The sequence below is a fragment of the Elephas maximus genome, chromosome 1 (assembly GCF_024166365.1).
Source record: "Elephas maximus indicus isolate mEleMax1 chromosome 1, mEleMax1 primary haplotype, whole genome shotgun sequence".
In the NCBI taxonomy this organism is placed as follows: domain Eukaryota; kingdom Metazoa; phylum Chordata; class Mammalia; order Proboscidea; family Elephantidae; genus Elephas; species Elephas maximus.
Genome location: NC_064819.1, coordinates 229317494 through 229345461, shown reverse-complemented (window position 1 = coordinate 229345461; position 27968 = coordinate 229317494). Strand labels below are relative to the sequence as shown.

General features: G+C 44.3%; 1 protein-coding gene across 4 annotated transcripts in view; it reads right to left on the bottom strand.

Annotated features, from left to right (window-relative positions):
* Positions 1-27968, bottom strand: part of ARID1B (AT-rich interaction domain 1B) — a 502278-nt gene that overhangs the window by 53507 nt on the left and 420803 nt on the right. For 3 of the 4 annotated variants that reach the window (XM_049904492.1, XM_049904463.1, XM_049904474.1), the window contains 2 exons: positions 14266-14593; positions 12375-12503 (listed from right to left, as the gene is read on the bottom strand). In XM_049904492.1, the coding sequence (XP_049760449.1) occupies positions 12375-12503; positions 14266-14593 (457 nt within the window). The remainder of the gene's footprint in view (positions 1-12374; positions 12504-14265; positions 14594-27968) is intronic. The other variant, XM_049904483.1, reaches the window with a different exon arrangement.

Here is a 27968-nt window from a genome sequence, read left to right as displayed (position 1 = left end):
CAGCCTCGCAATTGTTGCTATGGTTGAGCCCTCTGTTGCAGCCACTGTGCCACTCCATTTCATTGAGGGTCTTCCTCTTTTTTGCTGACCTTCTACTTTACCAAGCATGATGTCCTTCTCCAGGGACTGATCCCTCTTGATAACATGTCCAAAGTATGTGAGACATAGTCTCGCCAACCTTGCTTCTAAGGGGCATTCTGGTTGTACTTCTTCCAAGACAGATTTGTTCATTGTTTTGGGAGTCCATGGTATAGTCAATATTTTTCGCCGACACCATAATTCAAAGGCGTCAATTCTTCTTTGGTCTTCCTTATTCATTGTCCAGCTTTCGCATGCATATGAGGTGACTGAAAACACCACGGCTTGGGTCAGGCGCACCTTAGTCCTCAAGGTGACATCTCCTTGGTCTTTTGCAGCTGATTTGCCCAATGCAATGCGTCTTCTGATTTCTTGACTGCTGCTTCCATGGTGTTGACTGTGGTTCCAAGTAATTTGAAATTCTTGACAACCTTGATCTTTTCTCTGTTTATTATGATGTTGCGTATTGGTCCAGTTGTGAGAATTTTTGTTTTCTTTATGTTGACGTGTAATCTATACAGAAGCCTGTGGTCTTTGATTTTTATCAGTAAGTGCATTAAGTCCTCTTCACTGTCAGCAAGCAAGGTTGTGTCATCTGCATAATGCATTCTTGAGTAATGTTCAAAATGAACTTGTTGGCAATGCTTCATGGGAAACTGAGCACAACAGCAAATAACATCTCTTTATATGGACTGTCGCTTTGATGTAGTTTGAGTTATTAAGCCAGAAAAGATTGCTTAACACTGAAACTGGGGCAGTTTATCACTTAAACCCAACAGTTTTCAGAATCAGGGACTCGAAACCTTGAAAAGCCCCGATTACAGCAGAATTTCCTTGTCAGTGTGTTACTTCCTTTCCTCGGTGCTCAAATTGTGTATAAAACATCACACAGAATGCCCAGGTTGAAATGTTTTATAAACAGAAACTATTTTCACATGTGTATCCAATAATGTTGAGGAAACTCTTCCATGGGAGTACCAAGGAGGAGAAATCATGTCTAGGTTCTTGAAATCTAATATCTGAAGAGGAGAAAACGTTCTCTCTCCCCCAAAACAACAAAATCAAAACAGAATACAAAGATGCCCAAGCCCAGGTCAATTTTTTGGCATGACTAATCAATCACCGTGCTTCTAACAGCAACTCCATCAGCAATCCTCGTGGCAAAATAATGTTATAATTTCAAGAAGCCAGTGATCTTGCTAGGAATCCACCCCAGGATGGGAAAGTGGCATTTGTATTATTAAACCAAAGACAAAGAACAAACAGAAGTGCCACTGATTTAAAAAGGCTAAAAAAACCCCATTGCTGTCAAATTGATTTCAACTCGTAGCGACCAGGAAACCCTGGTGGCATAGTGGTTAAGTGCTACGGCTGCTAGCCAAGAGGTCAGCAGTTCGAATCCTCTAGGCGCTCCTTGGAAACCCTATGGGGCAGTTCTACTCTGTTCTATACAGTCGCAATGACTCAGAATCGACTTGACGGCTGTGGGTTTTCATAGCGGCCCTAGAGGACAGAGTAGAACTTCGCTATAGGGTTTTTACTTAGGGGGACCTTCTAGAAACAACTAAACAATCAGAAATTCCTTCCATTCATTTGATAGTTAGAAACATCTGGTGCTTTAAGATACATATGGAGTATGGGAGGGGAAAAGGGAAGGAAGAGCACAATAATAGGGCAAAATAAATAAACAAACGTCAAGTAAGCAGACATGCACGTGCAGAACTGCAGCCACGCCGCGTGGCATGAAGAAGCGGTATCTGGGTGGTATGACTGCGTGACAAGGGAAAATGCCCTGGTCTGGGGGCGGGGGGGGAGGTCAGGGAAAGTCCCCTGAGCACAGTGTGGATTCCCTCTAACGGGTCACATGAGAATGAATTAGGTGAAGGGGAGAGGACAGACAGACGGCAATCACAAGGGCCCTGCAAGAACAGGGGCGCTGGTAGAAAGCAAGGTGGACACTGTGAGAAAAGGGGGTGGAGAGGGAGGTTAGGGTCAGGTTGTGCAAGGCTTAGTGTTCTAGAAGGTGTTGTCCTTATCCACAAAGAAACAGGAATAAGACAAATGGTTTTTAAGCAGCAGGAATGGCATAAAGAGATGCACATTTCACCAGGTTAAGAGATGGTGAGCCTTGGAACAAAGTGGTCAGAAGCAAGAAAGAGAGCTGAGCAATATCTTGGAGTTAAACTGACTTTGTGATGAGTTAGGGATTTCATCTAGAAGGACAGGTAGTGCTGAGATGTCTCCTAGGTGTTGCTTGCACAAGAGGACTGAGGATGGATGGGCTCATCACTGGACTGGAAAACACCAGTGGAGCTCATGAGTTTTGCTTTGGACATGTTGAGTTTGACATGTCTATGAGACATCCAAGAGACCGTGTGTCCCAGGCAGCTGGGTACACAAATCTGGAAAGGAGAGTGTTTGAGTCATTTCATTCCTCTTTTGTCCCTAAGCAAGAAGGCCCTTTCTTTACAACACCTCTTGGGCAGAGGGCTGGCCAGTCTCTTCTCTAAGATCGTCCCTTGCTAGTGGACGTGATCTCTTTTCAAGGCAGCCTGGTCAGTAAGGGAAAGCTTAAATGTGTATAACTCCAACAGAAAAGCTGGAGGGTCAACCAAGAGTTCTTTTCCGGCTATAAAAAAATAACCCCTAAGCCCTCTGGTAACTAATAAACATTTGCTTTGTTTTCTTCCTTTAAGCATGGGCAAAGGAGGATGTTATTTCTCCACAGTGCTAGGATAGAGACCCTTTCAGCGGAGAAGTAGCAGTACGTAACTGTTAGCATATTCTTGAGGACGGTCTCTTCGTTGGCTTCACCTTCACTCGTCAGAGGGGATCTCTCCTGGCAGGTCTCCGCCATGTGGGCATGTCTTTGGGCCTTTGTAACGTGTACCACCCATACAGCCTCTGTTTCCAAAGCCTCTCTCCCATTTGTTTCCACTTTTCTTCAAAGAGCTGTCTTTCTACCTGTGCGTCTTCGTGATAATCCTTCCACACTGCATATTCCATCCTGGATTTCAGAAAAGGCTCTGGCTTCAGAAACATTTTTTCCATTTTTCTCTGAGGGTTCCAACCCGTTAGCAGCTCTGGTTCTGGCAGTCTCTACTAAAACAGCACCCACTGTGCAATTTAAAGATTCACTTCCTCCTTTGGGCCTCAACACAGATACCTGGTTTTAGTTGTTCCCAAAGCGGCCTGCTGAGCCTTACCGTCCCTCTCAAAGCAACCAGGAGAACAAATAGAGCTCAAGGGTTTTGAAGCGAGAGCCTTTCTTGCCAGGGTGTGAAGATAGTGTAAAAACAGCATCTGGCTGCTAGAATTTTGGTAATTGATAATGAAGAATGTTCTCTTCGCTCTCAACGTTGATGTTGGTTTGGTAAGCCTATCCTACTAATATGTACTGTTCACTGCAAACATACAAAAATGAACCGAAGATCTCCTTCCTAAAGAGATACAACTCAAAGACCTCCCTTTTGGCCCTTCCTTCCCTTAGATTTCCAGCTCACAGGCTCCCTCAGTGTAGGTGCTGGTGGCACCCAGAGGGGGCAGCAGTGCTCTCAAGCCCTGCCTTTCCCGCGGGAGGGGCTCCAGGGCTTGTGAGTGCTGGTGTGGAGCACCACACTGGTCTGTCAAGGTGCAGACAGCACGGGTCCTGGCTCTGGTACAAAGGAGACCAGCAGGGCCTCATGAAAAGAAAAATTAATTGCCCCGATGATCTCAAGGAAGAGAAGTGGCCCTTCCTAACTGCACTGTATGTTTTAAAGATCTTTACTTTAAAAGCTTATCTGGAGATCATAACACCATTAACAAAAGACTTCAATCAATGTCCAGTGAGGGCGATTCCTTTTCAGTGACCACCTTTTACCTGGGACATGTCCTTCTTGGATAGGCAGTATAAGACAGCATGAATAGATCATCTGAACGTGGTGTGCTGCTTAGCAGGTACCAAAGCAGAGCAAGGGGAGTATGGCAAGGGGACCGCACAGTCTTGGGCAGTGAGAGCACACTGGCCTGACAGATTCTGAGGAGTTAAATAACAATCATGACGCGTAATCTGAGTGGTATTTTGGAGTGAGATTGTTAAGAGTGCCTACATCTCATAAGAATTCACATATCTCTTGTACCTCCACGCGCCAGTCTGTTCGCTTAAAAATAAATTAATTTGGGTCCTGGGCTCTTACCCCATGCACTTTGCCACAGCAGTGTCTTGAAAAACCCTCCTACAAAGGATGCAGTTAAACACGCCTAGGGCAACAGGGGCCATGTCAATGCAGTCATTTCTAATTTTTAAAAAACCCTTCTACTCTGCAACACATATGGGATGTCAACTGGTTTGGGTTTTAAATTCTTACAACTCTCCTGAGCTAAAAGGCCTGGGCCACAAAGCTATTTAATTTGTTAAAGCAAAACAGTTTTCAAAATTAGGGTACAAAACGTTGCAGGGAAGGCCTGGAAGCTGAGCCAAAGTCTAATTCTTTCTGTGTTCACCAGCTGCTCTGCCCCTGAGAAGTCAGAGAGCCTTGCGTAGGCAGGGAGAGGATTCAGACAAGTTCTTACCTGGCAGGTATTTTATCAACCAAAGGTAATCTAGTCAGAGGTAACTTCCAAAAAGAGAGGGACAACACCTTACAGGTTGACAGCTTTGCTTTTTTTTTTTTTTACACACACGTATAATGGCAGAAGTGGAGTTCAAAATAAGAATGAAGACCAATACTGAAGAGGAAACTTAGAGACCTGCTTCCCACAGTCCTTCCCATCACACAAACCAAGACGCTGTGTGAGTGGTTGAAAAGAATCCAGCTTCTTACCTATGATCTTTACAAGCTTACCCATGGTATTTCTAAACCCCAACTGGGGTACACCAAGACAGGGACCATATCATCATTACCACTGGTACACCTTTCCTGCTGCCTTCCGGCCCAAACTCTGCTAAGGTCACCAGGTTTCAGGGCTGAGAGAAACTTGACAGCCTAAGAGTCTGTTTGGTGGACAATGCAGGCGAATGCCATAACCCAGAAGATACGGGATGCCAATAATCCCAGATGTTGGAACTTGGCATAATTGGGATTTGCTGTGCTGTGTTGCTGGTTCTAGATTGATCTCTCAGTTTGCCTGGTGTGAATGTTTGGGTATACGCGGTCAGCGAGGTTAGAAGTGCGGCAAGGGGCCGGGACAAGTAACCAGGGGCACACGCTCCACTGATGGCAGGTTCATCTGGTTAACAAGAACCTTAACCCAATGTACATCTCACTGTGAGTTGCCGTGGCGGCAGCATCCAGCTGTGAGAGGCTCTGATTGGAACAGGGGCAAGGAGATTCTGTGTTAAGGAGGCAGGTGTAGGTGTGGTGGGGCCACATGAGACATCTCAGAGTCTGAGGAGGATACTGATGTCTAGACCAATCAGGCGTGCACAAACATCAGTGTCTCCTACTTCTATCCCGCACCCTCAGCTCTGTCCACCAGGAAGCAGGTGTAAAAACCAGGTATCTGAATATGCACTTCCCTGGCTCTCCCTCTGGGCTTTCATTAGGACCCTTCAGTGGGAGGAACTCCCAAGCCAATCCCACGCACGCTGGCTTTGCCATCAGAACCACCTGCGATGTACGATGACACAGGCTCAGGAGCCCACCCCTCCTGTGGCTTGGGGAAGGTCTGCGCATGTTTAAGAATCTCCCTAGCCGATAACCCTCTGGCATTTAGGGAACTTCATAGACTCCAGCCCATTAAAGATTTGCTGCACATTTCATACTTGGACTTCTTGGTCTCATGAAAATTAAAAAAATCTCTCTTGGTCTTTTTAAAATTAGTGTTTTACTAGTTTTTGATTTGGAGACTCATAAATGTACTGTATGGCTTCTGTAATAATTCTATAACTCTGAGATGTTTGATTGAAATGAAATCATAACCTTAAAAGACCAACATAATAAAAAAAATTCTACATTTTGAAGAGAAAAGGGGGTTAAAAATTAGAGCACAGTATTTAGATGATAATACAAAGGCTTACATATAACTTCTGAAATAAAAAATCTGTTTAAGCTTTTGAAATCTTTTCTCTTTGTCTTTCAGTAACATGACTTTTCAAATCATAGCTCTTATTTTAAAACCTAATTGTCCAAAATCCAGAGGGCTAGGTTCTCAGTCAGTACCAAGCACTCGGGGCTCTGCAGGCCCGTGGACGCACTGTGACTGGGGCCGGCACACGCGGACATTTCCTGCCCCTGCCCTGACATTTTAACGCATTGTCTCCATTTCCACACCAGTGGCTTCCAGACCATCAGCGGGGTTGCGTCATACAGGCTCGGGAAGAAAATAATACAGAAAAAGTGCCTTGCTGGCAAACGGCAACACGGGATATGAATTATAAATACACCTCACTCAGGAACAGTTGCTGGGAGGTGTGTGTGTATGGGATATGCATGTGAGGCGTAGGTATGAGGAACTCCGTTTAGCCAGAAAGACAAATTCATTTGTATCTGTAAATGAATCTAGTTGTTTCCGAGCAAGGGAAGTCTGCTGCTCATATGGTCTTAACCAAAAAACCCACCGCCATTGAGTTGATTCTGACTCATAGCAACCCTAAAGGTCAGAGTAGAACTGCTCCGTAGGGTTTCCACGGCTGTAAATCTTTATGGAAGCAGATTGCCACATCTTTCTCCCATGAAGCAGCTGGTAGGTTCGAACTGCCGACCTTTGGGTTAGCAGCCGAGTACTCTAACCATTGTGCCCCCAGGGCTCCTTCCATATTGTCTTAGGAAGCATTCAACTATGTCAATAACAGTCTAGTTGGGCTCTACCAATCAACCTACCTTATGGCTAACACTTCACGGAATCCATCCACCTGAAGAGAGGGGCTTAGACTAAAAAACATTTTTACCCTAATTTCAGTGACTCTACTTTATGGTATGACATAAATACTAACACGTAGGTCTACAGACGCATGTTTGTGATATTCGGTATAAAAACTCCCTTCTGGGCGAAAGGAATAAGACTTTTCAAATGGACTTACTTTTCCCAATATTTTTAGAACTAAGAAGTCAGAGAGTTATCCTTCTTCAGACATTCAGTTAGGCTTTGGGGAGTGTTTTGGGGACAGCAAAAGAATGGTATCTCTTGTCTTGGTACTGCCTATGTGTACGCATTTACCCATGTAAATAACGTCAACTTCCATTTTCACTTTTCTATGGCTCAGAATTCTTACTTTAACAGTGACACTCCATTCACAAGGATGGAAAATGCTAAAGCTATATTGGTACGGACAATCAAAGGGTAAAAAGGGCCAGAAATTCAAATCTATCCATGTGGCAGTAAGTAAACTCTTGCTTCATCTCACAAGGTGTTTAGTTCCAGAAACCAGCTACCTATGCTGTACATGAAGTCCAACCAGGAATGTGCACAGCAGCCATTTCCTTTAGGGCCACCAAGGGCAACTGAGTAAGACAGAAGAAGAAAATCCAGACCATCAGCATAAGAGGTGGAATCTAGACTAAGACACTGATTAACATGTGGCTTCTAATAGGATTGCCTGTAGACATGAGTGAGAAGAAAAAGGAAGAGATGAAAAAAAAAAAAAAGGGAACGAGTGTAAAGATGGCACTCTGTAGAAGGAAGAGCTGCCGGGCAGAAGGACTAGCTCTGCTCTGCCTTGTCTGGAACTCACGGAACGGGCCTGAATGGGCCACCAGATGGGTCTTAGTTCCTTAAACCAGATAATCAAGGAGTGGAGACTGGATGGCTTCTGGGACCCTCTCATCAGCTCTAAGGGTCTATCCTTCTATAACTGAAACTCTGTACCTTCTTGGACCCCATTCTTATAAAAACAATATTACCTGGAAAGTCTGTGAACCCTGGTGGTGCAGTAGTTAAGCTCCTGATTGCTAACCAAAAGGTCAGCAGTTCGAACCCAACAGCAGCTCCATGGGAAAGGTGTGGCAGTTTGCTTCTGTAGTGATTATAGCCTTGGAAATCCTATGGGGCAGTTCTTCTCTGTCCTATAGGGTTGCCACGAGTCAGAATTTACTGGATGCAACAGTCTGGTTGTTTTTTTTTTTTTTTTTCTATGAAGCGCTAGGGGTGGTGGACCTTAGGAAATCAAAATCTGTCCATCTGCCCTGGCTTATACATGCAGGGTTTGCTAGCCTTTTTGTAGACTAATGGAAGTCATGCATCCTCCTTGGAGTTCATTTCCAAGAAAGAAATCTGGATAGTTCTGAAATATCCAATTCTATAAGTTGGCGGTAGCTGGCAGAGATGTCAACTGCGGGCACCACCAGTGCCACCTCAGTTAGTGAATGGGTGAAAAACACACTGGATAACTAAGAGAAAGCTTATTTTGCGTGTGTTTATGTGTATGCGTTTTGAGCAAAAGGTTACTGCTGATGGATTCAGTCATTCAAAAACGAGTGAAGTCTCTGCCGGAGCCTGGGATTCATGGCAATGCTTGTTTAGGAAACAGCAGGCCAGGGTTTTTCCCAACCTTATGGCTAACTGTGACTCTCCTAGGCTCACACAAACCTCAAAATCCTTCTCATGACAATGCTGCTGACCAAAAACCAAAAACCCACTGCCATCGAGTCGGTTCCGACTCATAGCAACCTTATAGGACAGAGTAGAACTGCCCGATAGAGTTTCCAAGGATCACCTGGCGGATTCGATGCTGCTGACAGCCACCATAAATGGACCAAAGATGAAAGCCATTCGCCATCCCTGAGTGCGGATTTCCAACTCTCCCTTTCTCATCACTCCAAGAGAACCCTACACCAAACAACAATGCTTTAAACTGAAGACACTTCCGCATTTTCTGAGTAAAAAGCGTGTGTGTGCGTGTGTGTGTGTGGTGGTGGTGGGGCCTTCTGCAGATAGACTATAGATCCTTAATTTCATATGCTGGGATATTACTGCCCAGCTAACCCAGTATCTGTGCGGTATGGTTCACTACATCCTATCTTAAGTCCTCTGATACTTGGATGAGAACTTCCTTTGCTCAAAAGGTGAAATAGAAAAAGCAATTCATCTCTACATTCCTTAACTTGTTCAATGCATCAGGTGAATTTTACCCATATACTGCCTCTCTTAAAAAAGGAATTAGTTTTGTAGAACAAAACTCAAATTCCTAAAAAAAGCCAGACTTACTGGACCAGTAGAGACTAGAGGAATCCCCGAGACTATTGCCCTGAGACACCCTTTAAACTTAGAACCGAAGCCACTCCTGGAGGTCACCTTTCAGCCAAATAACAGACTAGCTCATAAAATAAACATTATCACCCGAAAGTACTGTTTTCCTTTAAATAATCATCTATACGAGACCAATCAGTCAACATTTACCTTAAGGCAAAGATGCGAAAGTAAGGAGAGGGGCAGGGGAACTCGATTAATAGAAACGGAGCAACCAGAATGGAAATAATGAGAATGCTGACACATTGTGAAAAATGTAGGCAATGTCACTGAACAGTACGTATAGAAATTGTTAAATGGGAACCTAGTTTGCTGTGTAAACTTTCACCAAAAACACAGAAAATAATATATCAAAAAAAAGGAATTAGTAAAGAACCTTCTAACCAGTTACATGCCTGTATTTTTTTCTCTATACTACCTTATAGTCAACTAGCTAAGAAAGTTGGAAGTGTAACTGCCATAAAACCAAAGCTGTTGCCATTGAGTCAATTCCGACTCATCTCGACCCTATAGGACAGAGCAGAACTGCCCCACAGAATTTCCAAGAGGTGGCTGGTGGATTTGAACTGCTAACCTTTTGGTTGGCAGCTGAGCTCTCATCCACTGCGCCACCAGGGCTCCATAATTGTCAAAGTACTTCATTTTCACAGACAGCTTTTTGTTTCCATCTAATTAGACAGACAGACAGACACACACACACGCGCACACACTCTGTCTCTCCATATTTGTCATTAAATTGTCTTTTTCTGATTCTTCTTAGGTTCTCGGCCCTTTGGAATTCTGACTTGAGAAGGAAGTCAAAAATCTGGGAACACTGTTCCTCTAAGGCCTGAGCCATGTCTTCCTTTCCAAGAGAGAAAGTGACAATTAGCCAACTAACTGGCTTTTCAAGTCACCTGCCTGACTTTAACCTGACAGAGCCCTCAGTCAGGGAGGAAATCAAAAACAAAAACAGGAGTTTGCGGCAACGAGCTGTTAAGTAAGTGAAGCAAAAGCACGTTGAAAATGCAGGTTCCTTAAACCACAGCGCTGAGACATGTAACATATGCGTTCTCTCATATTCAAGCTTCTGCTTTTAAACAAAGGCGCAACAAGTTGTATCTATACTGCAAAGTAGAAAGGAAGATTTAAAATAGAAATAAAATGCTCTTCTCTTTCTTTTTTAGAAAGAATACTGTAGACATAAAAGGTAAAATTCACAGCTACGAGAGACAGGGCTACAACGATAGAGCCTTTTGCCAAGTGTGCTTTGTCAGATTTACAGAGTAAGTCCACGGTTCCCCTTCTTTTAATTATGGAGGAGCAGTGTGTTCTGAGGATGCTATCTGGACACTGCTGGCTGCGAAGCAGATTTGATCTCCTCGTGCTGGTTAGCCAACGTTGATTTTCTGCCCCAGTGGAAGAGACTGTACTCCAATGCATGCCATTTAAATTCATTTCACACAGCTGCTTAATGTGACTTGGCAAGGCACAGCCAAAGCAGCATTGTGGGTCTAAAAAAGGACTCTGGAGCTGGTAAAGGACAGAGCCTATGGATTAGAGCCCATGATAAATGCTCTCCTGCCCCCACTGTTATCTTCCCACTGACTCATGAACTGTCCTTGAAGGTACTACAAGAAAGTAAAAAAGAGGAAAAGACAATTGTCTGTGAGAACAGGTATGTGTACCTCATTCTGTATTTGCAATCACTTTTAGGGTTATGCTTACAGAATTCTGCACCTGTTGGTCCTCACTTAGGACCATGTCTATAGAATTTAGAACTCTCAGTTAAGAATTATCTTTTGTTCTTGCTGTCTAAATAAATACATAAACCCAAACTCACTGCCGTCGAGTCAATTTTGACTCATAGTGACCCTGTAGGACAGAGTAGAACTGCCCCATAGGGTTTCGAGGGCTGTAACCTTTATGGAAGCCGACTGCCACATCTTTCTCCCATGGAGTGGCTGGTGGGTTCAAACCACCAACCTTCCGGTTAACAGCCAAGCGCTTAACCACTTCGTCGCCAGGGCTCCTTAAATAAATACATACTGAATATAAAACTATTAAAAAGCTTTCCGTGTCCTGCATTCCTAATGAGCAGTGATGGCACAGTTCTGCAAGCAGAGTCTTTATACACAGCTAGTTACACCAGGTTTTCTACGAATCACTGACTGTTCTGTATTTTATCTTGACCAAAGTTGTGGTTATGTCTCTCCTGTAACGACTACTGAACATGATTAAATTTGTGTACGATAATCTTATTGCGAACCTATGCAAAACGGCATCAAGAATAATTATTTTTGCTTAGTGAATTATCCAGTAACAACATAGCTTAAGAGCATTTACTAGCTTAAAAATGATACCAGAGCTTGATATTTGATAGTTTTGTAGCAGCAAAGAAGAGACGCTTTTTGTTGCTCTATGTAATTCCTGTGTCAAAATGGGTAATAATATGACAACTCCACGTTGTGGAAGAAAATTCTGAGCTGGGTTGTTGTGTTGTATTACCCTGGTGCCTTCCACATCCTAAAACTCCTTGGAAGAAGGGAACAACGGGAATCTTTGGAATAGACGCTTGCTCAGCGGTGAGATAATGAAACCCCTCTTAAGTCCTCTTAGTAACCTGTGTCATCCCTACTGCAGCGAGTCTCTTGTCAAACGAGACCGTGGCCTCTGAGCTCAGGGTGAGTGCTGGAGCAGTTCACGGCAGAGGCGGGGACGGTCACAATACATGACAGTGGTGCACACACAGCTTTCCACACAGAACGACTCTGACGACAAGGGGGCAATGACGCCGAGTAGGGGGCCTCGTCATGTTACAGAGATACAAGTCGTTTTTCCCTCTCAGGCATGAGGGGAAGAAGCCATGCCAAAGCCATGCAAAGATGGGGCCTGTGGGGACAGCATGCAGGTTTCTACCAAACCATCACAGAACAGTTAATAAGAGTGAGAAATGAAACAAACAAAACAAACGAAAACCCGAAACAAACAGAGATGAACAAAAAGACACCCCCCCTCTGGCATGGGTTTTCTTTGGGGGTCTTTCACTTTTCTGGTGTGGGAGTTCCTCCAGCAGCCAGGGGGCGCACTCATGAACAGTTTCAAAGGGATACCAAGGCCCCGCGGCAATCCAGGGTGGTGCTACCTACCCGTACTGGTCAGGCTGGTGCAGCAGGGGAGCCTGAGAGTTGCCATAGTTGGGGTGCTGGGAAGAAAACATGGGGCGTCCGCCAGCCCCAGACTGGCTGGGATAAGCAGGCGACCTAATGTATGGTGGCCTAAAGTAGAACAGAGAACAGCTTCTTTGGATTGGTTCTGCAGCACAAGTACGAACCCCCCGTTCATCTCATGTGCACACCCAGAGGTGTGGAGGGTGACAGAGGTGGGAGGTGGGTGTCCTACTCTGTGTCAAGCAGCTGCCTCAGGCAGAACTGGGCATGATTCCTTAGAAAGGAAAAGGGTGGTGGCCAGGGCACAAAGGGGAGAAGAGGAAGATGCTCAGGCTGAATCTCAGTTTACAGCTTTCCAAGTATAGCTTTGACTTTGGTAAAAGCCCAAAATAAAATCTACAGTCCTCATTTACAGTCGTGGAGAGCTACCACGGGCAGTTCATGAAGGCGAGGCTTTGGAATGGTCTACTGATTAGAAATAGGAAATGAAGAGGCACAAACGTGTATTTACACATTAATTTAAATAAATGGATTCAGAAAGGGACAAGGGGGTCAAGACTTTTTAATCAAGCAGAGTTATGCCTTAATGTCTGTGGCCGTCTTCCCAAATCACTGTCAAAGGCTTCCTGCCAACTGCAGTCAAACACTTTCTACTGAGAAGAGAGAAAACGACTCGTGCTTTACTAGCTGCACCAATGGACAATTCATTTAACCCTAAATTAGAGCTTCAGTTGGACCAGCCAAGCCAGCCTTCATAGACAGGTGTATGAAAACGTCCCCTCAAGTCTACGGAAGCTGGGTTTAGAGGTGTGCTGCGGGGGGTCCGGTAGATCTTAAGTAATCATAAAGTGGATGAGAGAGAGAGAGACTGATTTTTATTTTAATTCCTCAAGGGAAATCTATGATCAGTTTCAGCAAACAGTGAGACTGGGGTGGGGGAGGTCCCTACATTCCCAAAATAGCAGCTTCAGAGGACAAGTGACACAGGGACACACTGAAACACACACACATACACACATACATTCGCTTTCATTTCCCCTTGACAAAAGTCAGGGTCTTCTATCTTCTCTTCTGAAGACATTGTTAAGATACATATTTTTCAGGGCACTTTGTTTTAGAACATATTAAAAAAAACATATTTACGTGTACTTTTAAAAAGACATATCCACCTGTGCCTCATAAATGTTGACTTAACTATGCTATTTATACAGGTGGAGTATTTACCTCAGGATTAAACGTCAGCATTAAAAGAAGCAAGTAATTGAGGATAAAGCCTTGCTCTAATAACTTAAAACTTTCTAAAATATTATCTTTGTTGTATTTGCCACATTTTGGTTTGGATAGTAAGTATACCTGGAAAAAGAAAATATAAGAATATGAAGTATATAAATTTCACATGAACACACAGATGCAACACACATATGTACACACACACATACACACACAGTTTCTATTTTATAAGGATTTTTGTGGTGGGATTAAAAAAAAAGGATGGGCTTTCTTTTTTTAATTTTATGGAATTTAAATAGTGCTTGAAAGTCACTATTTTAAATGGAACATCAAAGATCTTTCCCTACATAATTGGACCTGGCTTCCTGGGTGCTGGTTGAGATAGCTCTTCATGGACATTTCAAACAGACTTGCCCACCACTCTGTTTCCTTCCTCCACTTATCCTACGGTACAGTCCGTCATTCAGTTCTCTGACCTTTACAGTATGGAGCAAATTTAGCACAAAAAGAACTGCCGAGAGGAACCATGTTCTACTCTCTCCTGCCGCCCAGGGGCATGGCGGCTCTGTGCTTGGCTGTGCGCTCGCTCACATGTGGATGCCCCGAGTGCCCGCCCTGGCGCTGGTCCTGGGAGCCGTACCTGCTTTGTGCTGAGTTTGCAGCGGCCTGCATCACTGCCGCGGCTGCCTCCTGTGCCTTACGGTTCACAGTGGGCATGGGCGGCCCCATTCCTGGCCCTCCCTGCTGTGGCATGCCGGGAGAGCTGGGGGTCATGCTGCTCATGTTTCCAGGAAACGGTCTGCTCTGCATCCCGGCCGATGGCATCCGTCCCAGCGGCATAGCACCACATGGCTGGCTGGGCCCTTGTCCATGCATCTGGCTGTTGGCATTGATGCCCATGCCGGGCCCTGGGCCGCTGTAGCTTGCACTGGGTACCCCACTATATGTGGGGGGTCTGGAGTAGTTACCTAAATGAAAAGCAGACACAGATTAAGGCCTTTCACTTCATCTTTAAACTTGTGAAAACATTAACTGGAATTACTTTGTGTCCAACAATGGGATTGAAGCACAGTATCAGTCATTATCTTGTGAACCCTTACTCTGTTGGCGCTGATGCAGCCGGCAGCCTCAAAATACGCTATCTGTGCACATTCCAAAGGCCATAAGATGTCAAATCCAAAGACAAAGAACCACACAGGATCGCTGCAGTATTAGGGGAAATTCACGGTAACCGTTAGAAAGATCTACCAACAGGTAAGGACTCTAGTACTCAGTGTTGCTTCAATACATCGAAAACTTCTCAACCAAAACAGTGATTTCCACTCCCAGTCCAGCCCACCATGCTGAGATGGCACGACTACATCACTACAGCGCTCCACAGTTATGACCCAGGTTTCCAAAAGATAACACGTAAGGCAAAATTCACACGTGGCAAAAGAAGCCTTCATGGAAGCCTGACAGAAGCCCAACAGGCCAGTTTTTCTCCAGTGTTTCTGGTGTTGGGATGACCTTTTTCTCGCTTGAGCAACAAAGTGGCCAGCTTGTGCTTGGTGCCATGTCTTACGAGTTTCAAGCACTAGTACGACACTTTCACCCAGCAAGTTGGACGAACCACGGGAGGTAGATGGGCCTGAAGCAGAATGAGGACCTGCCAGCTACCCCCGCCTCTGTGAACAGCAGGGTCCAGGCTCACGGAGGACCTGGCAGCTGGAATGGCCTGGCGGTCACAGAGTCTTGTGTTCTGTCTCCTCCATATCTGTCATTTTAATTGAGTGTATATAAGCTAAATTCAACAAAGCTGAAGTGCTTTCCGTATATGATTCTGTTCATTCCTCCCCATAACCACATGCAATACAGATACCACCATCACTCCATTTGCAGATGAGAAAAACTGACAGCTAGTAAACGAGGATTCAAGCTCAAGCAAACTGACTCTGGAACCCATGTATTTAACCAGCATAACGGGCTGCCTCCCAACAAAGTCCTGTTAGGTAACATAAATAGGTGTTTGTAGAATATGGAGTAGCGTTTCTCAGTCACAATCCTTACTACTTTCTGGAATAGTCCTCCCACCCGTCTAACATACCTGCACACTCATTATATGCCAGAACTGTTCTGGGTACAGGAGACATAAAGTTGAACACACTCAAATTCCTATGCTCAAGACATTCAGCATCTAAGCGCACGCGTGCGTGGTGTGTGATACGAAGTAATGAAGTAGCAGGGGTACCGACAAGAAAAAATACAAAAAACCCAATCAAGAAGATAATGCTCTGCGAAAAGTGCAAGCGAGAAAGAGTAAATCTGACTGTGGTGGAGGGCAAGACGGTCTTACGTAGTACAGGGAGTCTAAGAGGGATTTCTTTGAGTAAGTAATCGTTTAGCTGAAACCTCAGGAGACCATCTGGGACAGGCTCTGGGATCTGGGAGACCAGGAGCTGAAGGAAGGTTCTGCACTTCTTGTATGAACTGAGGTAAGTGGTTTTAATCTTTCTTTGTTTCACTGACTTATCTGTAAAACAAAGGTGTTGTTGTTGCGGGTTGTGGAGTCCATTCATAGAAACCTTATGGATGTTGTTGTTGTTAGGTGCCATCAGGTCCGTTCCAACTCATAGCAACTCTATGTACAAGAGAATGAAACACTGCCCGGTCCCGCACCATCCTCACAATCCTTGTTATGCTTGAGCCCATTGTTGCAGCCACTGTGTCAATCCAACTCCTTGATGGTCTTTCTCTTTTTCGCTGACCCTCTCTCCACTTTACCAAGCACGATGTCCTTCTCCAGGGCCTGATCCCTCCTGATAACATGTCCAAAGTACATGAGACAAAGTCTGTCCACTTGAGTTGTTTTTAGGGTTAAACGATACAATGCATGCAAACTATCTCAAGCTGGGCATAAGCATGGTTGGATGATGAGTGAAGGCCTCTTGTGGCTCATGGAAGAGAGCCCCCAGGCAATGGCGCTGATGGCAAGGGCAGGCGAATCCAGACCCCATCACTGCTGTGAGGTGAGAGCAGAGGGGAGATGCCAGACCTGGCAGGGCCCAGTACCAGGCTCACAAATTTGGGGTTTATACTGAAGACAAGGAGAAGTTGCAAAAAGATTCTCAGCAGACATTGGATTGGATTAATAATAACAACAAAAGCAAACCCTTAAATATTTACTGTGTGCTCAGCTCAGTTCCCATTTCCTTGTATTTATGGTACTCACTTCATCCTTACGTCAACCCTATGAGGGACACACTATTATAATGCTCACTTTAGAGGCAAGGAACAGGAAGCACAGGGAACTTGTCCCAAGGGTACACACAGCCAGTAAGTGGAAGGGTCACACCTTGAACACAGGCCATCTGCTAGGGTACAGGCCATGTCCAAGCACATAACCTCTCCACATGCTGCCTCTGCCTAGCCAATGTTTAAGAGAAAGCATACTTACGTAGCGGTGTTACAGTAAGAGTAAAAACTGTATACCAACAAATTTGCAAGGAACTCACTAGCCTTTTCAACATTTACTGAGTGCTTACTCTTTATTGTTGTTGTTGTTAGGTGCCATTGAGTCTGTTCCAAGTCATAGCGACCCCATGTACAACAGAACCAAACACTGCCTGGTCCTGTGCCATCCTCACGGTCATTGCTATGTTTGAGCCTGTTGTTGCAGCCATTGTGTCAATGCATCTCATCCAGGGTCTTCCTCTTTTTCGTTGACCCTCACTTTACCAAGCATGATGTCCTTCTCCAGGGACTGGTCCCTCCTTATAACGTGTCTAAAATACGTGAGATGAAGTCCCGCTATCTTCGCTTCTAAGGAGCATTCTGGCTATACTTCTTCCGAGACAGATTTGTTCGTTCCACTGGCAGTTCACGGTATATTCAATATTCTTTGTCAACACCATAATTCAATGGCCTCAATTCTTCTTTGGTCTTCCTTATTCATTATCCAGCTTTCACACGAGTATGAGGCAACTGGAAATACTATGGCTTGGGTTAGGAATACCTTAGTAGTCAAAGTAACATCTTTGCTTTTTAACACTTTAAAGAGGTCTTTTGCAGCAGATCTGCCCAATACAATAGGTTGTTTGATTTGATTTTTTGACTGCTGCTTTCATGGCTGTTGACTGTGTATCCAAGTAAAATGAAATACTTGACAACCTCAATCTTTTATATATGTTTTTTTTTCTTTGCTGAACTTTAGATGAAGGTTTACAGAACAAACTAGTTTCTCATCAAACAGTACACACATTGTTGTATGACTCTGGTTAACAACCCATGACATGTCAACACTCTTTCTTCTCAACCCTGGGTTCCCTGTTACCAGCTGTCCTGCTCCCTCCTACCTTCCAGTCCCTGCCCCACGGCTGGTACGCCCCTTTAGTCTTGTTTTGTTCCATGGGACTGTTCAATCTTTGGCTGAAGGGTGAACCTCAGGAGTGGCCTCATTACTGAGCTGTAAAGGTGTCCGGGGACCATACTCCCAGGGTTTCTCCAGTCTCTGTCAAGCTGGCAAGTCTGGTCTTTCTTTCTGAGTTGGAATTTTGTTCTATATTTTTCTCCAGCTCTGTCTGGGACCCTCTATTGTGATAACTGTCAGAGCAGTCAGTGGTGGTAGCTGGGCACCATCTAGTTGTACTGGACTCAGTCTGGTGGAGGCCATCGTAGATGTGGTCTGTTAGTCCTTTGGACTAATTTTTCCTTGATGTCTTTAGTTTTCTTTATTCTTCCTTGCTCCCAGAGGGGTGAGGCCAATGGAGTATCCTAGATGGCCACTCACAGGCTTTTAAGACCCCAGACACTACTCACCAAAGTAGAATGTAGAACATATTCTTTGTAAACCCTGTATGCCAACTGAGCTAGAGGTTTTCTGAGACCATGGTCCCCATAGCCCTCAACCCAGCAATTCGGTCCCTCAGGTCCATGTGTCTATAGAGCTACCATGGGCTTGCCTTGTACAGGTTGCGCTAGCTTCCCCAATATTGTGTACTGTATTACCCTTCACCAAAGTCACAAAAGTTAGCACTTATCTATTGTCTATTAGGTGATTTTCCATCCCCCCCACCTCCCTCGTAACCATCAAATATTGTTTCTTTTTGTATGTAAACCTTTTCACAAGCTTTTACAATAGTGGCCTCGTATAATATCTGTCCTTTTGTGACTGACTTATTTCACTCAGCATAATGCCCTCCAGATTCATCCATGTTAGAAGATGCTTCACAGATTATCATTGTTCTTTAGTGTTGCATAATACTCCATTGTGTGTATGTACCACGGTTTGTTTATCCATTCGTCTGCTGATGGGTCTCTAGGTTGTTTCCATCTTTTTGCTACTGTGAACAATGCTGCAATGAACATGGGTATACATACATCTATTTGCGTGACAACTCTTATTTCTCTAGGATATATTCCTAGGAGTGGGATTGGTGGATCAAATGGTATTTCTATTTCTAGCTTTCCAAGGAAGCGCCATCTCGTTTTTCAAAAAGGTTGTGTCATTTTGCATTCCCACCAGCAGTGCATAAGAGTTCTGATCTCCCTGCATCCTCTCCAACATTTGTTATTTCCTGTTTTATTGATTCGTGCCAGTTAATGCCAGGGTGAGATGGTATCTCATTGTGGTTTTGATTTGCATTTCTCTGATGGCTAGAGATCGTGAGCATTTCCTCATGTGTCTGTTGGCTGCTTGAATGTCTTCTTTGGACAACCTCAATCTTTTCTCCGTTTATCCTGAGGTTGCTTATTGGTCCAGTTCTGAGGTTTTTTGTTTCACGTTGAGGTGTAATCCATACTGAACGCTGTAGATTCTGATCTTCGTCAGTAAGTACTTTAGGTTGACTTTGCTTTTTAGCAAGCAAGGTTCTGTTATCCACATATCGCCGGTTGTTAATGAGTCTTTCTCCAATCCTGATGCTGCGTTCTTCTTCATATTATACTCTGTATTAGGTACATTATCTTAACTGTCCAGGAGGTATGTGTTGTTAATTACAGATGATGCAAAGGCCATTGTTCATATAGGCCATGGGTTGGCACATTTTTTCTGTAAAGGTCCAGAGAATAAATATTTTAGGCTTCATGGGCCAACTACTAAACACTGCTCTTGCATCTCCAAAGCAGCCACACATAGTATGCTAACAAATGACAGTGGCAATGTTCCAATAAAACTTTATTTACAAAAACAGGTGGCAGGCCAAAGTGGGCCATAGTTTGCTGACCCCTGCTACAGACCAAGCTTGAGTGAGGCTAATAAGTCATGGTAAGAGCAATGGAAAGCGCGACTTCTTTAACCCTGAATATCTGCTGGGAGGTTAAAGAAAGGTTTAAAGGGATTGGCAAGGTGAGGCGTCGGCCAATCTAAGGAACTGGAAAATCAGAATACCAAGGGAATAAAAGAATCGGGCAAGTCCCCCATAAATTGCCTGGCGTGCCCCCAAGCTGTGTGGGGCTAGCAGCTCTGGCTAGCCCTCCATTAAACTGGGTCTTCAAGAAGCCCAGGGCCTGTGCAGGACCAGTGTTCAAAATGATCATACAGGTATTGTGTGAAAGTAGCAACGGTCACTGTGTATCATCTCCAAAGCTCTTTACAAAAGCTCCTGAGTCATTTCTGAGCTTCCCCCTCTGTAGGACCACATAGAACCCCCTCTTGTCTGCCCTGGTGGGAGGGACACTGAGGAGTGGGAAGGGATGCCGTGTTCTCCCTCTTCCCACGCTCAGAGCACAGCTGTCATAACTCGTCCCCTCTTCCCTGACTCCACATCCCCTCACTGCTGGACCATCTGATAGGATCAGAGGAACAGGGCGCTCCTGCCCCACTCGTTTTATTAGAGATAAATATACTCATTCACAGTTCAAACGCAGATGTAATTCATTCACATACTGGTGCTGCTACTCTGTGGCTACTTTCCACCCGCCACCAACCCTTGATAAGTGACTCATTTGCTAAGAAGCCTTTTGCAGTGGAAACATATGTGCCCTTTGCTTTCGAAGGAAATGAAATAACACTTTAATCTTGTTTTAGAAAACAAGCATCCTGCCCAGAAACCAAACCAAACCCACTGCCATCAAGTCGATTCCGACTCACGGCGACCCTATAGGACAGAGTAGAACTGCCCCATAGGATTTCCAAGGAGTGGCTGCTGGATTCAAACTGTGACCTTTCTGTTAGCAGCCAAGCTCTTAACCATTGTGTCACCAGGGCCTGTATGGTTGCACTCTGCTTAGACTCTGAGTTGTTGCACCTGGGGCTGAGATGGCAGGCAGGGTTGGTACTCGAATGAACACAAAGGAAAGGATGGCTGAGAGATTTAGTTGCCCTGTACCCCATTGCAATCTTTCTCATCCACGGTATGTACTACAGAGAGAAGAGCTATGTTTCGTCAGCTTTGCAGCTGGCCTCGGTCTTGCGGCGGGGATGCACTCTGTAAATGCATGGAGCATCCATCTGAGCAGAACAACCGTGCCCACCACACATGCATGCAAGTACTTGTACTGAACACTGGGCTCCCAACCTAGCTTCTTCAGTCAGCTGGGCTGACGCCACGAACTGGCGCTCAAAAGCACATGTTAAGGGAATACGTCCTAATTATTATTCGGGAGAAGAAATACAAAGTCCCCTTTTCTTCTCCTTGAAACTTTGAAGACTCTCCTCATTAAACACATATGCTTGGATACAAATGGTTTCTAAAGGCTTACGATGGCTTAAGAGGCAGCCGTGGGTTTGAACACTGGATCTGGCATTTGCTGGTGGCACGACCTTGGACAAGTTATTTCATCTTTCTGAACATCAGCTTTGTCACTGGTAAAGGGATAACAAGGGGGACTATATTTAAAGTGACTAGTTCAGTGCCCGGCCTGATAAGTGGTAGCTGCTATCATCATCAAGGACAGCAACAATCAACAATAACTACCCGTAAACCAAAAACCCAATGCTGTCGAGTCAATTCTGACTTACAGCAATCCGGTAGGACAGAGCAGAGCTGCCCCAGAGGATTCCCAAGGCTGTGATCTTTACAGAAGCAGACTGCCACGTCTTCCTCCCACAGAGAAGCTGGTGGGTTTGAACTACTGACCTTTCAGTTAGCAGCTGATCACTCACCCATTATGCCACAAGGGCTCACAATAACTACAGCAACCTTAATATCCTCTTTTCCCCAATACCCTTCTTAAAAAATATGTGTCGATGGGGAGTGGAGAATGGCTCGTGCCACCCACCACCCTTTACCTAAGACAACTGAGTATCTTTCTCCCCAAAATAAATAAGAACCAAATACGTAAGCCAAGCAAATATGAGGGGAAAAGCCAGGAATGAGAAATGCAATCTTATTTCCATGTTTCTCTAATAGATTAGTAATTTGTTGGCACCAGCTTTGACAGAAAGCAGATGGAGCCAGCATTAAGCACAATGTAGACAGCAGATGCTGGGCCAGCCCACCTCAGCTGGACGGGTCTAGCAGCCAAGTCCAAGGGCCCACAGTCTTCAAGGGTGTTCAGCCTGGCACTCTAGCCCTGGGAAATCTGTGACCAAGTGGATTCAAATTTCAACCCACCAGGAGTTATATTCAAGGTCCAGGCAGAGGAGGCAGGAGCCAGCCTTTATCCCAGTCAGCATTTCCCATTTCAGGAGGATCACAGGTAACTGCGTACCTGATTCCAGAATATTTAAATTGTATTCTAAGCTTGCTGCTTTTATTGAGCGATTACATGTTTCCATTGACATATGCAATTTTGCTTCACCTTCTGAATCATTCAACAATTATTTAGGACCGACCACTACGGCTCCACAGTCCCTCAGGCTTAGGGAATAAAAAGGAGGTGCACAGCAGAGACCAGCTGTCACACCCTGGGTGGAAGAAAAGAAGTGCATAATTAGTTACGTACTACAAGTACATTGGTGAATTAGGGCCAAATACACATTTATCTTTTTTATCCAATGAAGTTTATCATTTTTTATAGCAGCATACTATGTAACATTATTTTTAAGTCATGGTTATTGAGATATAATTCACATATAACACTAAGCTGCTCTGCTGGTGCAACCAGTAAGCACTTGGCTGCTAACTGACAGGCTGGCGGTTCCAGCCCACCCAGTGGCTCCATGGGAGAAAGGCCCGGTGATCTGCTTTGCAAAGACTGTAGCCTAGAAAACCCCGTGAGGCAGCTACACGCCGTTACAGAGCTGCTGTGATGTGGAACTGACTCAATGACACCCAACAAAAACAACAGCCTTGTAACCCCCACCACAATCAAGAGAGAATATTTCTGTCACGACAAGAAGGTCCCTCTTGGCCTTTTTGGTCAATGCCATCCCCGCACCCCAATGCCTGGCAACCACTGACGTGGGTTGTCCCTGGAGTTCTGCCTTCTCCAGGATGTTGCAGAAATCTAGTCACACGGTGTGTAACCTTTTCTGTTCTGTCTGGCTCCTTTCACCCAGCATCAAGCTTGTGAAACCCATCCATTCTGCTCCATGGATCAAGAGTTCGTTCCCCATTCCCACAGCCAACTCTTCAGACAGGGATTGGACTGGACTATAAGATAGAAAACGATACTGGTGAGGAGTAAGCTTCTTGGATCAAGTAGACACATGAGACTACGTGGGCGGCTCCTGTCTGGATGGCAGATGAGAGGGCAGAGGGGGACAAAAGCTGGCCGAATGGACCCGAAAATAGAGAGAGCAAAGAAGGAGTGTGCTGTCTATTCGGGGAAGAGCAACTAGGAGTATATAGCAAGGTGTATGTAAGTTTTTATACGAAAGAATGATTTGTAAACTTTCACTTAAAGCACAATAAAAAAAAAAAAAAAAGAGTTGGTCCCCTTTCACTGCCCGGTCGGGTTCCACTCTGGACATTTGGGTTTTTTCCAGTTTTTGACAATTAGGAACAAAGCTGCTAAAAATATCTGCTACAGATCTTTTGTGTGGACAGACGCTTCCAGTCCTCCCAGTGAAAGCCTAGGAGTGGGGCTGCTGCGCTGTATGGTGAGTGTACGTTTACCTTTCAGAAAATACCAAACTGAGCTGTGCTGTTTTGCATTCCTGCCAACAAATGTGACCATCCTAATGGCCCCACATCCTCACCGAGCACTTGGTGTTGCCAACTTTTAAAAAACCCTGAGCCCTGCTAATAGGTATGCAATGGGTATCCCTGTGGCTTTAATTTTCATTCCCTAGTGACAAATGATTTTGAGCGTTTTTATGTACTTATTTGCTGGTTACCATACTTAAATGAGATGCTTTCTCAGTAAAAAAAAAAAAAAAAAAATAGTTGTATTTCAAAAAAACTTCTTCCAAATCGACCTGTTTACTCAGAGCTATCATACCTGCTTGTCCTTCAGGCAGCGCCTTCAGAGGGACAGTGAACAAGCCAGTACACAAGCCACTGACACCTCACTATTTGTTTTGTTTTTTGAACTGATATTTAAGGCACAATATATTTTCTAGGTCAACATACATCCAAAAAAAAAAAAAAAAAAAAACTTCAATATGTACAAGTAGTAACAATATTAACAAAGTGTGTGAAGGAGGGGGAAAGACTCATCTTCTTACCTGCTTGTATCATTCAGTGTTGCACTTTTGTGTAGTTTTTTCCACATTTTTATGACCAAAGTTAGTTCCTTTAAAAAATTAATTACAAAGTAATACAAGTTCAATGCAGAAATACAGTCAGACAGAGAGAAACAGGAACCATGCTAGCTTCCCGTCCTAAAGAGAACATACCATAGACGAGGTTACTCTTAAGCACTGAGGAGCCAACCCAACCCTCATCAAGACCAGGCTGAGAGGTGTATCCGTGTCTCTGGATTGCTCTCTGTTTTAGCAAAATTCATTCATTCCAGAAATGCTTATCAAGGGCCTCTCAGGGGCCAGGCTCTGCGATAAGTGCTGGGATCCCGCAGAGAACGAAGATACGGGGCTTACAGTCCTGGGAGCAGGAGACAGGCAAATACATCACTACAGACATCACCACGTAGTGATAAGGGCTCTGAATAAAGCAGTGCGTGAGAATTTGTACAGAGCAGGGAGGGAAGCAGTCAACAGAGGGGGGCATGCTGCACTGGGTGACACTACCAGAGGGGGTGACCAAAATGACCGTCTATAAAATTTTTGTGTTATATTTCAGCAGAAATTGATTATTTTTTATAAAAATATCCCTGTAGCTAGCTATAACAACAAAGCACTTTTCATAAGCCCAGCTTACATGTATCAATATACCTACAAGATTAAAACCCTATGCTAACTTACTTTTTGAACCTTCTAATGCCCTCTGATCAGACAACTCTGATTTATCACCCAATTACAATGATGCTTCAAATCACGTGGTTTTGTCTGTACGCGATACAAGCATGCTCTGTTTCATCTGTTGCTCCCAGTATTTTTATGGTTGCTGATTTTGTCAAATTTTCTGGCGTTTTAACTATAATATTATGGTAATCAGTATTTGCGGACCTGTATCAATAACTTGGCATTCGACTGTGGGGATCATAACAAGTTATGGATAACACTGCAAAGAATGGGAATTCCAGAACACTTAATTGTGCTCATGAGGAACCTTTACATAGATCAAGAGGGAGGTGTTCGGACAGAAAAGGGGATACTGACTGGTTTAAAGTCCGGAAAGGTGTGCTTCAGGTTTGTATTCTTTCACCATACCTATTCAATCTGTATGCTGAGCAAATAATAGGAGAAGCTGGACTATATGAAGAAGAACAGGGCATCAGGATTGGAGGAAGACTCATTAACAACCTGCGTTATGCAGATGACACAACCTTGCTTGCTGAAAGTGAAGAGGACTTGAAGCACTTACTGATGAAGATCAAAGACCACAGCCTTCAGTATGGATTGCACCTCAACATAAAGAAAACAAAAATCCTCACAACTGGACCAATGAGCAACATCATGATAAATGGAGAAAAGATTGAAGTTGTCAAGGACTTCATCTTACTTGGATCCACAATCAACAGCCATGAAAGCAGCAGTCAAGAAATCAAAAGACGCATTGCATTGGGCAAATCTGCTGCAAAGGACCTCTTCAAAGTGTTGGAGAGCAAAGATGTCACCTTGAAGACTAAGGTGCGCCTGACCCAAGTCACGGCATTTTCAACCACATCATATGCATGTGAACAGTGGACAATGAATAAGGGAGACCGAAGAAGAATTGACGCCTCTGAATTGTGGTGTTGGCGAAGAACATTGAATATACCATGGACTGCCAAAAGAATGAACAAATCTGTCTTGGAAGAAGTACAACCAGAATGCTCCTTAGAAGCAAGGATGGTGAGACTGCATCTTACATACTTTGGACATGTTGTCAGGCGGGATCAGTCTCTGGAGAAGGACATCATGCTTGGCAAGGTACAGGGTCAGCGGAAAAGAGGAAGACCCTCAATGAGGTGGAGTGACACAGTGGCTGCAACAATGAGCTCAAGCATAACAACGATTGTAAGGATGGCTCAGGACCGGGCAGTGTTTCATTCTGTTGTGCATAAGGTCGCTATGAGTTGGAACCAACTCGATGGCATCTAACAACAACATCAATAACTTCTTTGGGAATGAAGCAGTAATTAAAGGAAAACAAGGAGAATAATTAAAAAAGGCTTCTGCTCAGTTACCAATGTTGTAACTAACAACATTGTAATTCAATGTAAAAAGATTATACAACTTTGTGGTTAGTATTCATACAATCTAAGAAATATTACTTCTAAGCATTTACATAGTAAATTGCTTAAAAATACATTTAAGCAATTTAATATGTATTTATCACATACTAGTCTACGATTTTTTTTTTTTTATTCTACGATTAAAATAGACAATAAACATTACTAAGGATTCTGTATGGTGTGGTATGGCAGAAGGTCCACGGCAGTTGGGGGAGGGACACCATGAGTTACCAAACTGGGTGGCACCAACCCTAGTGACGCCACTGGAGAGAAGGTTTCTCTGAAGGGATGACGAGGAGCACCACCACAGGAGCAAGGGGGCTGTGTGGACTTGTGCAGGCCACCCTGGGAGAGGAGCAGCCGTCACCGAAGGGCTAAGGTCTCTGCCTCTCTCTCTCTCTCTCTCACACACACGCACACACTCTCTCTCTCAGGCACAGAGGATATGTGCCTCACCTGCTTGCAGGGCAGAGACTGATGAAGAAGAGCACACAGGACTTCCCCTAACCACTGACTGAGCATATGACCCATTGGAAGCTACGTGTCACTGTAACGTTCAGTGCCCTCATCTGTAAAATGGGCACAATTAAAGAGTACCTACTGCACGTGGTTGCCAAGGGAGAGAAATTGTAACGACAGTAACTACTGTTGGACAAATGTGTCAAGGAGCAGACAGAAATCGCAGCAATGTTAATAATAAGATCACTTGTAAATCAGTGGAAAGAAGTTTATCCTTACATTATCATACTGCATTATGCGTCTCATCTTACTTGCATCATGCACAGATATTCAAATTTATTCCTCAAACAGAGGAAAGTATAAGAAAGAGTAAGCACTGACAAAAAAGTATAAAATGGTATTATCTCAACCTAAGAGCCAAATTTGTACAAAACACTAAGACCTTTACAGTAAGAAACAGGAATCTAAGAGTCTGAAGTCACATACCATGCAGCACGTGTGTCCCGTCCGGGCTCAGGGCGGCTGGACATCACACACCCCTCCACAGTCTCCCTGGTGATCCGTTCCATAAAGATCTCAGCCTCAGGAAACCCTAGGGGGCAGTTCTACTCTGTCACATAGTTGCTGTGAATCTGAATCCACTGGACAGCACCCTAACTACACAGATTGCAGGGGGGGATGCATCCCCTGGAGGTGGGCCAGGAAGAGCCCTGATCTGCTTCCCTGAGGGCCAGGAGGATACTTTAGTCAGAGGAGCCATTCCAAAATGCAATTTCCTTTTTTTACAAAGATTTGACTAAATGACAGATCTGTGAAGCCACGGAAAAGGCACCAGTGAAGCTGCATGTCCACAACTGTGTGACACTGAACAACGACAGGGTTACAGAAGTAGTAACTTCATTAAGTGTGTTACATCCTGTTTTACGGAAAAAAATGAATACAACATGGATGAATCTGGAGGACACTGTGCTGAATGAAATAAGTCAATCACAAAACGACACATTTTGTAGGAGGCCACTGTTATAAAAGCTCATAAAAAGGTTTACATATAAAGAGAAACCATCTTTAATGGGTACCAGGGAGGGGAGGGGTGAGGATGGAAAAACACTAAATAGACAATAGGTAGGTGGTAACTTTTAAAGTCAGGAAAGGTATGCGTCAGAGTTGTATTCTTTCACCATACCTATTCAATCTGTATGCTGAGCAAATAGGACGAGAAGCTGGACTAAATGAAGAAGAACG